At 34.7% G+C, this 15,800-nt stretch overlaps 1 protein-coding gene across 3 annotated transcripts in view; it reads left to right on the top strand.

Annotated features, from left to right (window-relative positions):
* The window catches only part of LOC105750875 (hepatitis A virus cellular receptor 2 homolog), a 34,132-nt gene extending 19,645 nt beyond the window's left edge, over window positions 1-14,487 (top strand). For 2 of the 3 annotated variants that reach the window (XM_031953595.1, XM_031953594.1), the window contains 3 exons: window positions 587-713; window positions 6,829-6,865; window positions 14,217-14,487. In XM_031953595.1, the coding sequence (XP_031809455.1) occupies window positions 587-713; window positions 6,829-6,865; window positions 14,217-14,313 (261 nt within the window). In that variant the 3' untranslated portion in view covers window positions 14,314-14,487. The remainder of the gene's footprint in view (window positions 1-586; window positions 714-6,828; window positions 6,866-14,216) is intronic. The other variant, XM_012552117.3, reaches the window with a different exon arrangement.
* Window positions 14,488-15,800: the final 1,313 nt, after the last annotated feature.

The following is a 15,800-nucleotide window of genomic DNA, read 5'->3' as shown; positions in this document are numbered from 1 at the left end:
ATGTATATAAATATTTGCATCTATGCCCTTCTATTCCTTCAGGCACCAATTGTTTCCAGTTTTAACTCTTCCTCTCTTAAGGAAGGAAAGGTCTTTTCTAATATCAAATCCTTGTGGATAACAAGGTCTCCATATCCCTTCACTGAAATCCCTTATCTATCTCCTATAACTAAGAAATATATTTTTCACAAGTATACTATTTTTTAAATATAATTCCCAATATTTTATGAATAGCCATCTTTTATTTGTGTCACACAATGCTACTTTGAATAATATTTAGCTTATGAATGCTGCTCTAAAAATTTGTATATAAGGAAATATGTCAGGTTTGAGTCAGATGGTATCTATCCCAGCCAGTCAGAATAAACAGTTACTTGTTTCATTCCTACTTGACTTCTTACAACTATCATCTGACCCTAATCTCAAGAATCCAGATTAGTGAGTCATAACCTTCTTGGGTCTCCCCCCAGATTCTACTACAAGCTATGAGTTATTGAATTGTCATAATCTGAGATAAGTACACAAATACCTCATTATTATTATTATTGCTTCTCCTAACTTAAAATTTCTGTTTCTGTTTTCATAGGAAATAACTTCACCAGCTAATGAGTTACAAAAGTTTGAAGACACTATACATATTGGAATATACCTTGGGGTTTGCATCTTTATGGTACTAGTCTTAACTCTTGTCCTTGCAACCTTAATTTTCAAAAGTAAGTCATTTCAAGAAATTCTCATTTTTTTACAAGGTTCTTATAAAATTTTAAAATTCAATTTTATTAATTTTCTTTTAAAAGTGAATTTTATTTATTTGCAGATTCTTATTTTTTTTCATCCTACCTTCCCCTCTCCCTATTGAGGAAGCAAGGGGAAAAATAACAAAAACTTTTGAACTATGTATATTTAAGTCAAACAAATTAACTCACCAGCCACATCAACTAGATATTATATGCTTTATATATATACACATACAAACATACATACACACACACACAAATATCTGGGCATATAACTTGAGTATATATATATGTATATATAATTATTGTTGAAGCTTTTATATGTGTGTATAAATATATATGTGCATATCTATATACATATACACATGCATATATGTGTACACACACACACACATATGAACAGCTAGCATAGTGGATAGAGTACTGAGCCTGAAATCAGGAGGACTCTTTTTTCTCAGATGCTTTTCTCAGATAAATGCTTCAACAATAATTATACATATTTATATATGTGTGTATATATGCATGTATGTGTATGTGTATTTATATGTGTGCACATATACCCACATGCATATATGCCCTAATCTTGTATTCTGAGTTCATCATCTCTCCATTTGGAGATTACATTGTAAATCCTCTGGAATTATGTTTGGTCATTATGTTGATTGGAGTTCCTAAGTCTTTTGAAATCTTGTTACAATATTATTACTGTTGCATATATTGTCCCCCTAGTTCTGCTTATTTTACTTTGCTTCAGTTCATACAAGTCTTCCCAGATTTCTCTGGGATGGTTTCATGCCCTTCACCCTTTTTAAAAAAAAGAATAATGCTGTTGCATTCCATCCATATTTCATATGTTCAGTCTTTTCCTAATTAATAGATATCCCTTCATTTCCAATTCTTTGCTACTACAAAAAGAGCTACTATAATTTTTTTGGTATGTATAGTTCTATTTCCTCTTTTTAAAAAATTTCTTTTGGGTATCAGTAGGAATATAGTTGGACCAAAAGCTACACATAGTTTAGTAGTCTTTTGGGTATAGTTCCAAATCTCTTTCCAGAACAGCTAGATTAGTTCACAATTCTACCAAAAGTACTTATATATACTTGTTTTCCTATAGCGTCTCCCATATTTGTGATTTTCCCTTTTTGTCATCTTTGCCAGTCTAATGAGTATGAGGTGGTACTTTAAGAGTTGTTTTAATTTGCATTTCCTTAACTATTAATTATTTAGAACTTTTTCAGATATCTATTTATAATTTGGATTTTTCTTGAAAGCTGTCTGTTTATATCCTTTGATCATTTTTCAATTGAAAAATGGCTCTTATTCTTAAAAAATAATGCCAAACTTATCTTCCTAAAATTATTATTAATATTAATTTTATGTCACTCCCTTGCTCAATAATCTAATTTTTTTTCTTCATGTGTCAGGTATAAACTCCTGTGCTTGGTTTCTAAATCTCTCCTAATTTGTTTCCCGTTACTTGCCCAAATGTGCGTGTATATGTGTGGAGGGCATGTGTGTGTGTATGTGTGTGCACTCATTTATGTTTGTGTGTGTGATTCTTTTCTATATTCATACTGATCTTCTTAATGTATCTAACACAAGCTTTGTGCCACTCTACTTGCCTCTCTAATTTTGCTCAGACTGCTCCCCCTGCTTTCCAACCTCTAAATCCTACTCAAATTTCAATGGTTGTGAAGGAAAGGGCTGAGTGTATGTACTTTTTAAAAACGGTGCTGCATCATTTCTAGAAGCAGTGTGTCTTATGGAGAGAGGGTTGATTTTGGAATCAGAAAGCCTTGAGTTCAAATTCTATCTCTGGTATATTCTAGGTGTGTGACCATAGTCCAATCATTTAGTTTCCTTATTTGTAAAATTAGAGGATTAGGCTAGGTGATTTCTAAGTTCCCTTTCAGCTCTGAATTTATGATCCTCAGAATAAATTTATGTTTCCAAACTCTACTTCTTATTGCTTCTATTTTTACCCCCTTCCTTCCCCCCCCCCCCCCCCCCCCCCCACCCCAATCAGATGTCTATTTCATATGACAGCCTTCCAATGCTTGAAGATCATGGAGTCCCAAATTGTTGAATCTGCAATAAAAGATACTGAGCTCTGAGCCAAAACCCATTTATTAAAGTGACATGGCCACTTTAATGAATGGAATCTCAGATTTTCCTTACCCACCTTCCTCCAGGACCTTAGATTTATAGTACTTGCTATCTGGACAATACAGAGAAAGCAAAGTAAGATATAGAGTCTCATTGGTTTATAGATTTTGACTGTGACCCTTTAGGAGGATCTACATAATAATAGAGCCCCATTGGCTGAAAAACCTGTCTTGACTTGCCAGGAGGACCTACTGAACCAACATGGGTTGGGCTCACAGTCATGATGTCAAAACAACCATATGGGCCAAAGGACCTCTAGATAGGCCACAGGCTAGCTTGTTGACCAAATTCTCATAGCCATCTTCTTACGTTGGGCAATAGAGAAGTGATGAAGGACGAAGAGTCAACAAAAATAGGAGGATTTTTCATCCTAAGTCATCTTTGTTGTGGAAAGCTTGGTCCCCTATTTAGCAGGAAAAAAGGGTCGTGATCCTCTAGTTAGCTTCCTATGATTAAACAAGTAAACTTCAGAACAAGTCAGTAACTTATAGCTTGTAGTTTGGGGACCTATTATAAGAAAGAATTTATCTAATCTTATCTAATATGGAAAATTTTGTATACTAATATTGATATTAATTGATTATACTGACTGAATGGATATTAATTGGTAAGTATAACGGAAATAATTACCCCCATGAAATAACACTAAACTGAATAATACTCTTTGGAATAAAAATATTATAAATCATTCCTCACAAGACAGTCTATCAAACCTGATCTAAGATTTCTCTTCTCCAGACTAAATGGCCCCATTTTCTCTGACCAATCATTATATTGCATGATCTCAAAAGTTCTTCACCTTCTGTGTGCCCTCAGTTTGGTTCATATTTAAGTTGAGTTTATTTACTTGATTTGGGTTTGAACTGATTCACTCAATAGACCTTAGGACTCTGTATCTTGGGTGACATTTTTCACCTTTTGAGCAAAACTTTGTTTCACTTTATAGTTTATTAAAAACCAGCACAGAAAATTAGCATTTTTTTTGTTCTGTTTAATTTAAGACCTTAAAAACTGTGTTCCATGTCCAAGACTGTATATAAGGCATTCTTTGACAATCATTTTGAGTTTAACAAACACTAAATAAAATGATTGCTTTTAATATATGTAGTAGAGGGGCAGTTAGATGGTGTAGTGGATAGAGCACCCTTCCTGAAGTCAGGAGGATCTGAGTTCAAATTTGACCTCAGACACTTAACACTTCTTAGCTGTGTGATCCTGGGCAAGTCACTTAACCCTAATTGCTTCAGCAATATATATATATTAGAACAGAAAAAAAGGATTTTACAAGAAAATGGGGATCCCTATTATTTATAGCAGCCTTTTTCTATGATTCTTTTTCCTTTTTTATTCATTAAAATATTCCAATGATACTTTTCTTCTTCCTTCCTTCTTTAATTTTATTTCTTCGCTATCCTATTCCTTCTCCCTGCATCACTAAATTGGTAAATAAAAAAAGTCATAACAATATATATATATAGTTAAACAACAACAATAACAACAATGAAACAAAAACCTCCCATGTTGGCTATATTTGAAAATATCTGTCTCATTCTATATCTTCAATTCATCACATCTCAACATGTTTATTTATCCTTTAGAATTATAATTGGTCTATGTATTGATAAGTGTTCTTAAGAAAGACATTCATTCTTACAATCTTGGAAGGGAATACTGTACTAAATGGCCCACTAAATTTTTTTTCTTTTTTAATGTCAGGTAATTTAGCTCAATGTTTTTCAGAGAAATTAATTTCTCTTCCACAAAATCTATGTATATTTATAGTATGTAAATAGCCCCCAGGATCCCTTCCTTCCTTCCTTCCTTCCTTCCTCCTTTCCTTCTTTCCTATCTTTTGGGTATATAAAGAAAAAAAATCATTCCAAAGTACTCAGTTCAAGGAAGTGGGAAGAACAAGTTATATGCAGATTAGTAAGAACAAAATAGTCATTCTTGGACATCAAAAAGTACTAACAATTGCCTAACTCTGGGAAGTCTTTTTGCAAAAGGTGGCCCTGAACCACTTCTGAGGCTAAGAGATGAAAAAGTCGAGCATTCTTAGAATTCTGGTATAGCACATGCAAAGGTGTGAGAAGGAAGATAGAATCTCAAACGCTCTTTATCTCCTTAGATGGGAAAAAATACCATTTCTGCTTCTCTTTCAGAATCACTTAAGTTCAATCCTCATTTATTCAGGATATCTTGTATATACAAGAAAAGTGATATTGGAGGTAGCTTCCTTGTCTCTCATATTGGCTATATATCTGGTTGACATTGATTTAATTGCCCTTATTACAGAATGAATTGCTCTAGGGACAAAGAGAAAATCTTGGTGCATAATAAATTATTATTATTGTTATTACCATTCTTATCATAATCATCATTTTTATCCCATTCTGATCTTTTTTGATACTGTTCCAATAAAAGTATTTTGAGGATAAATTGATACTCTATTATTGTTCTTTCACATTAATATTCTGTGCACAATTACAGAAGAGCATAAAACAATTACATTTTGTCATTGAAGAAAGAGTTGGAATCTAAGTTCATGTTTTGTAGATTCACTGAAGGTATTTCACAAACAATTCTATTAGTAGATAGGACAACAGAGATAACATGTTTTTTATCTTGGTTCCAATTATTTTCAATTTCTTCTGTCAATTTTTAATATTTTGAATAGTTTCATTTCCATGTGTTTCAGAAATTATGAATATTGAGCATTGTTTTTGTTTAATCATTTCAGTTATGTCCAACTCTTTGTGACCCCATCTGGGGTTTTCTTGGAAAAGACACTGAAGTGGTTTGCCATTTCTTTCTCTAGTTCATTTCACAGATGAGGAAACTGAGGCAAACAGGGTTAAGTGCCTTACTCAGCACCTTCTAGGTATCTGAGACTAGATTTGAACTCAAGTTTCTTCTGATTCCAGAACCAGAGATCAATGAACTGAGCCACCTAGCTGTCCATCCTGAAATGGCTTTACCTATTAAGAATATTATTTCAAAACTGTTATGTCTGAAAGGTTGTAATAATTTTTGCTATAATGATATTCCAGTCCAATTCAGTTTCTTTATTGGAATTCTTAAAGATGATAGTAATGATGATTATGATGACAATGATGATGATGATGATATATTAGTTAGAAAACAATGATAGAATGCTAGATGGCATAGTGGATAGAGTGCTGACCTGGAGTGAGGAGGACCTGATTCAAATCTAGCCTCAGACACTAGTTGTGTGAGCCAGGGAAAGTCAGTTAATTTTGTTTGCCTCAGTTTCTTCATTGCCTGGGCCCGCGAGGCAGAGTGTGTGGACCCTGGAAGAAAAGAGATAAGGGCAAGAGAGAGGGGACAGGCAAAATGGAGGCAAGTCAAAGCCTCATTTTAATGGGTGCAATAGTACAGTAGAAAAGAAGGCAGGGTTGTTCAAACACAGTACAGGGTGGGGGTCCATGACAAAGGGTTGGTATCCCGCCCAAGGATGAGCTGCTCAGATGTTTCTGGTGGCAGTAAGCTTTATGATGTGATTAGGGGATGCCTAGATACCTGCCTATTCAAAGTTAGAATGTGATTAGGAGATTCCTATTCAGGAATTCTTTGGTATGATGCGATTAGGAGATTCCAACCTATTCAAGGTTGGCCTTATGTGGCTGTAGATTAGTGCCGGCTCCCAACACTTCATCTATAAAATGAATGGGAGAAGGAAATGACAAACATATCTTAATATTTTGCAAGAAAACCCCAAATGGGGTCACAAAGAATTAGACACAACTAATTGACAAAACAACAAAAAGTAAATATGAATAATTTCAATTTGAAGGCAGATCCGGTTCAGAGACAGAAAGTTTAAAGCTTTATATCTCATTCTATATTTGTTTTTACAGATATGTTCACTTGACTTTTTTTTTTCCAAAAAAAATTTTTTTAGGACATTCCTATACCAAAAAGAAGTTGCAGGAATCCAGGTAAATATAATTTTATTGGACTCCTTGCCCTCTGTACATTTCTAATGCTCTCTTGTTTTCATGCCTTTGATTGGAATGTACTTCCTAGCCTCCTATCTACCCCCAATTCTATCTTTTGAAATTTTACCTTTCCTGAGGCTCAAGTACTATTTTCTATAGGAAGTATTTTATGATCTTTTTTCTACCCCCATTCCCATTCTCTACTCTCATTCCATTCTTTCTTTACATGCATTACCTGGTCTCATACATTCCATCCAAAGGATAATTATGCAGATTTGTGTAAATGACATAGTCTTTTTGTCAGATCTTAGATTCCTAAAAGACAAGTTTCATGTTTTTATTACTTTTGTGTTTCCTCTATCACCAACTATGATGCTTTGATATAATAGTTGCTCAATAAATGGTTGTTAATAAATGAATACAAATAAATGTTGAGTGAATATCAGTCCAATCTTGTGAACTTTAAAATCACATAGTGACCTTACATAGCATTTTTTCCCTAAGTTTACATATTTATCCATGAACTCTCTCAACTTTATTCCAGTTCTGTATTTCTAGCTGTGTACCAGTGACAGGTTGGGGCAGGGGAAGAGGATATGGAAGAAAGGTTAATGGTGATGGCAGAGAATATTGAGGAACAAGCACTTATTAAGCACCTACCTAATACTTTTTTTCCTGTTCTGGGATGGGGACTATGCTAAATGTGGTGGTTTTCCTGGAAGCAGCCTTAGTCTCAGTTGAAATAAATAATTATTCCAAAATCGCAGCCAGTTGTACTTAGTACCTAGTTCAAGTTCTGGCCCAAAATAACTCTTTCTAAGATTAAATCAACTCCAATGGCTTAACACTTTGTAAAGATTTCAACATCAAGCACTTTAAAAATATTATCTTATTTGATTCTCATTATAACCCTAGGAAGTAGGTATTATTATTAACCCCAATTTTATAATTGAGGAAACTGAGGCAGAAAGAGGTTAAATGACTTGATCAGGATCACACAGCTATTAACTATCTGAAGTCTGATTCAATCTTTCTCACTCTAAACTATGCACTATACTAACTGGTTAATTGCATCAGAAAAATCTTAGTTTGTGCCTTTATCTTAAATTCTGTATGTCCAAAATAGATCTTATCCTCTTTCATTCCATGCTCTCCAATTCTAAATCATGCCTTCTTTCCAGCTGCCTGGGAATCATCATTTCCCCAATCTCCCAAGCATTTTGTAGTCATTTTATTCTTTCATATTTTAATTCTTCATCTCATAGCAATACCAAGAAATCATAGATTTGTTTTCCCCTTTAAAATGTCTCAATTGTATTTTCTCTAATTCCATTTTTACCACTCTAAGCTCTCACTCATATCTCATACCACATCTACATTATTAAACTTCAATGACAGATGAATTTTAAAACTATATTTTTGTCATTCCCTTGCTCAATCACCTAAATTCTTTCTCTATTGCCTGTTCCATGCATCAAGTGTAAATTCCATTGCTTGGTTTCCAAATCTCTCTGTAATCTACTTTTCCCAGTTGTTCCCAATTGTTTCCCCAATTACTTGCCCAAACACGAAATCTTTGCTCTTGTCTTATCTGCCTTAATGTTCCTAATACAAGTAACATTTGTGCTTGTCTCTCTTCTTTTGCTTACACTGCTCCCCTTGCCTCCCCTATTCAGATTCTATTCAATCTTTAATGGCCATAAAGGAAAACCCAACCTACGATTGTACTTTTTAATTATGCTTCAGCATATCTAGAAGCAATGTGAATTGTAGATGGACTATTAACTCTGGAATCAGACAGAGTTGGGTCCTGCCTCAGATACATCATAAATGTGTGACTATGATCGAATCACTTAAACTTTCTGGACTTGTGTCCTTATTTGTAAAATGAGGCAGTTGACTACGATGGTTTCTAAGGTTTCTTTGAGCTCTATCTTTGTGATGCTCTACTCTTCCCTTTGGCAATTCTCTAATGTTCCTTCAGAATTATTCACTCTGGCTCTTCAGTTTCCAGCCAGAACTGTCTGTCCTTGAGAGTTTGATTTCCTTTTGAAGAGACCACTATTCACAACCTACTATCCCCCTTATTGACACCAAAAATGTCAAACAATCTACTCCAACTGCACATATGCAACCTATAATACCCCAATTTTGCCTAATCTGATTACAATGTAAATTGGAAAATATTAACCAAATAAGTAAAACTACAATGAAACATAGATAATATAATCCTTTAAAACTAAGTCAGTATTATGGATTTAATATTCATATGTCGTTAAAGTTTAATAATGCAGATATGAGATATGAGTGAGAACTTAGAGTGGTAAAAATAGAATTCGAGAAAATACATTTGAAACATTTTAAAGGGGAAAACAAATTTATGATTTGTTAGTATTTATATAAAGGATGAAGAATTAAAATATGAAAGAATTTTAAATGACTACAAAATTTTCTGCTTGGGAGATTGAGAAAATGGTGATTCCCAGGCAGCTGGAAAGAAGGCATGATTTAGAGTTGCAGTGGCCCCTATATCTTTTTTGAGTTTCACATCACCATAACATATAAAGGTAACAAAGGCTTTTGAGATGCTTGATTTAATTTCTGCTGATCTAATTGATTTCCTCATGACCAGTAGGCACTATAGCCAAGGAAGGTAGCATAGGAGTCACTACAAATGACTGTTGAATGAATAAATCATGAATGAATGAATGAGTGAGTGAATGAATGATACCTCACACAGGAACAGAATATTGAATTTTTTCCTCCTTCTTACAAGTAAATTCAAATCTTTTAGAATAAACAGGCTGAAGGGAGGCAGCAAAGGGAAAGTTATTTCTATTTCAATGAGATTATCTATATGATGAGATTTCACAAGAGCCTATACCCCTACAAAAATTCTCCACTCATGTGATTGAAGCTTCATTCCTTTAGCTTAACACTTCCTTTCTGGTTAAATTCAATTCAACAAGCATTTATAAGGTGATAACTATGTACCAGGCACTAAGTTAAGCTCTAAGGAAACAAATATGAGGAAAAAGATTGTTCCTACCCTCAAAGAACTTACATTCTACTGGAGAAAGGCAACACATAAAAAGGAGATGAAAAAAAGAAAGGGAAGTAGGGTGGAGAGGTCCCTTGCAGTAAGGCATGGCAAAATCCAGAGCATCAAGAAGTGGAGATTGGTGAGGAATAGGTTGACCTAGACCCCCTCCTCAAAACGGAGAGTCTAAGGGGAACTCACCAATGGGAGAAACGGCATGAAGAATAAGAAAGATGGGATGGAAGTAGGTTGGATTTTGGGGTAGGGAATAAGGCAGATGAAATATGGGGAGTCAGAAACTGAGATTTAAAAGCCCTAGCTAGAATATTTTTGAGCTCTTATTATTCATTTATACCTTAGAATCTAAGAAGTTTTAAAGCTTGGTGGGACATATATTACAAGGGAAGGGAAGTTGCCATGGGGTAGAAATGTGGATAGAGGCCTAAAAATGGGGACATACTAGAAGCATTAATTTAACAGTTTTTTTTTCCTGGAGCATTAGTTAATCTATGAAGTTAGCTTTTATTTTTGCATTTGCTTCTTCCTTTGGGCAAGTCACAGACTCTCAGAGCTAAAAGTCACCTCAAAAACTATCTAATACAATTTTCATCTGAGCAGAAATTCTGTCTACAATGTTCTAGACTTCACTTGAAGAACTTTAGTGATGGGGGAATCCCATCACTCCAGGAAGTATATTTTACTTTGGGGGAAGCTTATATGTTAAAGAAGGATTTTTTTTAAATAGAAGAAAAACTCTCTGCACCTCTGCATGGTTCCTTGATTTGCTCTCCAAAGTCAAACAAAACAAGCCAAATCTATCTTGTGCATTATATCCTTTTAAATATTTAAAGATAACTATCGTGTCCTTTCTGTGGATCATTGATCCAAGTCTGACAGTGGTATGATTAGTGACTGTGCTGGGGTGAGCAAAGTTGCCCCACCCTCTCACTTGCCCCTTTTCTTCTATTGGAAGAAAGTTACTCCTCCTAAATCTAGTTCCTCCTCTCTGGGAGGGGATATTCCTATCAAACTCATCAGAGGAAAACAATAGGAAAGAAAACAAGTGTTGGCATTTCCTTTTAATGGTAGACAGCTAATTACAGATTCTTTCACCCAACTTGTTGATTCATTCATTGTCTAGAGTAGTGGTTCTCAAATTTTTTGATCTTAGAACTTCTTTACATGCTTAAAAATTATCGAGGAAAACAAAATATCAAGGACCATCCTACCTCACCCCAAGAGCTTTTGCTTATTTACTTTAGATCTCTAGGTCCTTATTAAAAATCAAAATGTCTTAGTATTATTATGAAAATAGTTTTGACCTTGTGAATCTCCTGAAAGAATCTCAGGGACTCTCAGGAGTAATTGGATCACACTTTGGGAACCCCTGTCTTCAAGGATGCCAGATATATGGTCCTCTTGCTTCCTACTTTGAGATGGCATAAAAACAAATTAGGACAGCTAGATGATACAGTGGATTGAAAAGCAGGTTTGGATTCTAGAAAGGTCATTTTTCTGAGTTCAAATCTGGCCTCAGACACTCACTAATTGTGTGAGTGGGTAAGTCTTTTAACTGTCTCAATTTCCTTGTCTATAAAATGAGCTGGAGAAGGAAATGGCAATTTATTGCAGCATCTTTACCAAGAAAACTCCAAATGAGGTCATGAAAGGTCAGACACAATTGAAATGACTGAACAACAGCAAAAATGAATGAATAATGCTATTGTTGTTTTTATTACTCTAAACTCCTAGCCAGAAAATCACACTGTAGTAAAATATATTTCAGTTGTAGGAACTACTTCTCCTTCTAGATATAGATGCTCCCTTCTTGTTTCTCTTTGCTACCTCTGTGTAGTCACATCCATGGGCTAGCAATGCAGTGGTTAATCATGTTTGTTATAATAGTTAAATGAAAAGACAAACAGAAAGGCCAAGCAGCTTTTAAAAAGCAGTACTGAATTTTGAGAAAGGCACATAACCTCTAAAGAGAGAAGGATGGGAAGTCAAAGACAGGAACAATGAGTTTCAATGCAGTGCCTACTCTATATGTTGTTCAATCATATACCCTTCATTATAAAATCTTGGCCTCTGTTCCTCATGGAAGCAGCCTTTTCCTTTTGTCTTCTCCAGCCCTGCTTTTCCTGTTAGTTATTGCTACCCCTCTTCTTCTTGTGGTATCTGCTCTTCTCTTGCATAGTTTCTGCTTTCTAAGTCCATTAATAAGTAAAGGCTAATTTGTTAGCCAAAGGTTGGCTCTGACAGTCACAAAGTCAGCACAATTCCCTGGGGATTATGCAAGAGCCTTGGTCTTGAGTTCCCACACCTGGTCACCACCTCAAGATATGCTCCTTGTCTATATCCTCCCAGAACTAAATTCCATACTTCAGATGTGAGACCAGGGCAGAACATTACTGCATTACTATATTTAGAACCATAAATGACCTTAGTTCAATTCAATAAAAATCTCTTAACCTGCTAGGAATACAAAGACAAAATGAAAAACAAAAATCGTTTTCTTCCAGCAGCCTACATTTTTCTGAGAATGGATGATATAATATTGACATTCATACAGCTAAGTTTATAGAATGAAATTTTAGGAGGAAGAGCTCTCTCATGACTAAAATCATTAGATTGTGGATTTAGAGTTTAAAGGGAATTGGAATTCATCTAGTCCAACTATTTGTTTTATAGATGACAAAATGGAGTGCCAATAAGGTGAAGGAATTTGTGCAGGGAAACAATACCTAGTTCAAAGAAGTGGACCCATTGAATTTGGAACTTTCTGACTCCCAAGTTCATCCTTGGGCCCATGATGCCCCACTTTTTTTCTTTATAATTTACAAAGCATTTTGAATCAATTTATAGTTGAATGTATGTTAGGAGTTATCTGTTCCATCTCATTAATTTTTACAGGTGAGGGAATCAAGTCTCAGAGAAAGGAAGTTACTTGACCAGAATCTTACAGACAGTAAAATACAGAACCAGATATCCAAGCTCGGTCCAAAGACTCCCAATCCTATCTTCTTCACACTGCATCCTTCCCAGGAAGCTTCCCAGGAAGATCAGGAAAGTCTTTCCATAACAGTGGCATCTGAATTGAATCATGCAGGAAGTTAAGGATTCTAAAATATTGGAGTTACAGAGATGCATGGGAGGCATAAGAGAGAGCCAATGTCAAGACAGTAGGAAAAGAGATGGAATGTCTTTAAGGAACTTAAAATGAAGACAACATGAATTTTTTTAAAGTTACAAAATAAGCACAATGCAATTCTGGAAAGAAAATTGTAGGAAAGGGTTGTGTAAAACAAACAAAACAACAAAAAGCAATGAGGGGATAATTGAAATTAGATAACATATATATTAATATATAATTATATGACTTTTTCCAGAAGCATTCAGCAGCACATGAATGTAAGAACAGAGAAGGTGAATGATGATGGTAACCCTTGTTTGGATTTGGCTAAAAGAATGAATGAATTGATGATATGACAAGGGATCATTTGAATTCTAGCCTATGTTTATAGGCAGGGGACACAGTGGATAGAATGCTGGGTCTAGAGTCAGGAAGATTCATTTTCCTCAGTTCAAATCCAAACTCATACATCTCCTAATTGTATGATTTTGGGTAAATTATTTAACCCTGTTTTCCTCAGTTTCCTCATCTGTAAAATGAGCTGGAGAAGAAAATGGAAAACCACTCCAGTATCTAGGCCAAGAAAACTCCAAATGGGGCCATAAAGGATTGAATATGACTAAAAAACAACTGAAAAATCTAAGGTTGCAATAGTCCATATTATCTTGATTCATATTCATCTTTTGCATTAAGAATTTCCATGGTTAGGGCAGCTAATTGCTATAGTGTATATAGTTCTAGCCCTTAAATCAGGAAGACCTGAGTTCCTATCTGTATGATCCTGGGCACTTAACCCCAATTGCCTCAGAAAAAAAAAAAGAAAGAAAAAGAAAAGAACTTCCATGGTCTCTCTTTCTTTATCTGTAAAATGAGTGGATCACATTATCTCTATTATCACTTCCAGCCCAGCCCTAAAAGGCTATGATTTTAGACTTTGAGAAGTCATGATAATGGCAATTATAATGGCAAAATTTGAATTAATACTCAAGGAGGTCAGACCCAAACTCACAATACTGAATATTGAACTATTTAGCCTTTTTGTCTTTTAATTGACAGGCCAAGGTTGATAGCTTATGTATCTCATTCTTTCAATGTGTTTCCTTAATTCTATATTAGATATATAGGTCAATCTTCTTGGGCTTCATCACTGACATTTGTTTAACTTTCTTTTTCTATAGTGTAATCTCCATGTCAAATCCATTCCCCAAAACAGAAGAAAGGATGAGAGCTGAAGAAAATATCTATACCATAGAAGAGGATATTTATGAAATATGAATGTGTATATTCAAGAAGAGCACAATGACGTTAGAAACCAGAAATAACTCTAATCACATCCTTGCTTGTCTTATTTAAGTCCACATGGTTTTAGGTGACCATGCTGTCCCATCCCTCAAATATCTTTAATTAGTTCCTATTTCACACAGGCTAAAATACAATTTCTCTGGAGAAGTTGCTTATTCTTGTTTATCTCAGTTTCCTGAAGTGTAAAATAAACTGGGGAAAAAAAAAGGAAACCACTCTAGTATCTCTGTCAAGAAAACCCAGATAATTGAAAAATGAGTTAATAACAAAACTTAATGCAATGGGACAACAAAAATTTTCTTACTAAATTTAAAAACTTAAGATATTTGCATTTACCTCTCTTCTGCAACACATTTTCCACCAAGACAATAGCTCTTGGCTTATAGATGAAAGTCAGTCCCTATAATTCATTATAATGACACATTCATGGCATCACAGTTTATCGAATTACAATGACTTTACAGAAAATCAAATCCTAGGTCATTGCCCTATGTTGGACTGGGTAAAAAGGTGGAATACAGCATGGGATTCATGAAGCATAGTACTGGCTTAGAGGGTCAACTACGTAAGGCAGGGGACAGAATGCTTAACCTGGAGTCAAGAAGGACTGAGTTCAAATAGAACCTCAGATATTTATTAGCTGTGTAAGCCTAAGCAAATTACTTAACCTTAGCCTCAGTTTCCTCATCTGTAAAATGAGGTAATAATAGCATCAATTTCCATGCTTTTGAAGAGAATAAAATGAGATAACAATTGTAAAATTCTTAGCACAGTACTCGGCACATATATATGTCTTATAAATGCTAGCTATTATTACAATTATTATTATTGCTATTAGTCACAGGTTTCCTTTAATCCTGTTAGTTTTAAAGAATGGGAAACTCAGTTTTCATGGTTACATAGCCTTCAAATCAGTCAAGTGAATTACAAATATATGCCATTAATTCTCTAGATAGTCTTTAGTAGAGATTGTGGGTGATACAAGTGTAGCTCGTGTCTAGAACAATTCCAAGTTCCCACTTAATTTTCAGTTAAGGCACCATTTTTATATAGAAAATTCAGCATTTCCTACTAATAATTATTATGAGACAGTTTCAAGCTTGGATGAGTCCCAAAAGAATACTGCATCGCATGCCAGGGGACCTTGGTTAGAACCTTGACTCTACTACTAAATTCCTTGTGTGATGGGGTAAATTAACTTTCCTTGACTTCAATTTTTTTGTTGGTAAAATGAGGGGGTTGAGTTAGATCATTCTTAAATTCCTTTTACCTCTAAATCCATGATTCTATTACAATAGGCTCTTAATCTGGGATCCAAGAATTTATTAAAATTTTCTTTTTGATCCCTTTCTTAAATATAATTCTGTAATCCAATGTGTTTTATTCTATGCATTTAAAGACATTATTTTGGGAAGTCCATAGGGTTCATCAGACTGCCAAAGGGGTCATGCTGCAAAAAA

Source organism: Sarcophilus harrisii, chromosome 2, assembly GCF_902635505.1.
Source record: "Sarcophilus harrisii chromosome 2, mSarHar1.11, whole genome shotgun sequence".
NCBI classification, from domain to species: Eukaryota; Metazoa; Chordata; class Mammalia; order Dasyuromorphia; family Dasyuridae; genus Sarcophilus; species Sarcophilus harrisii.
This window is presented reverse-complemented; position numbering and strand designations above follow the sequence as displayed.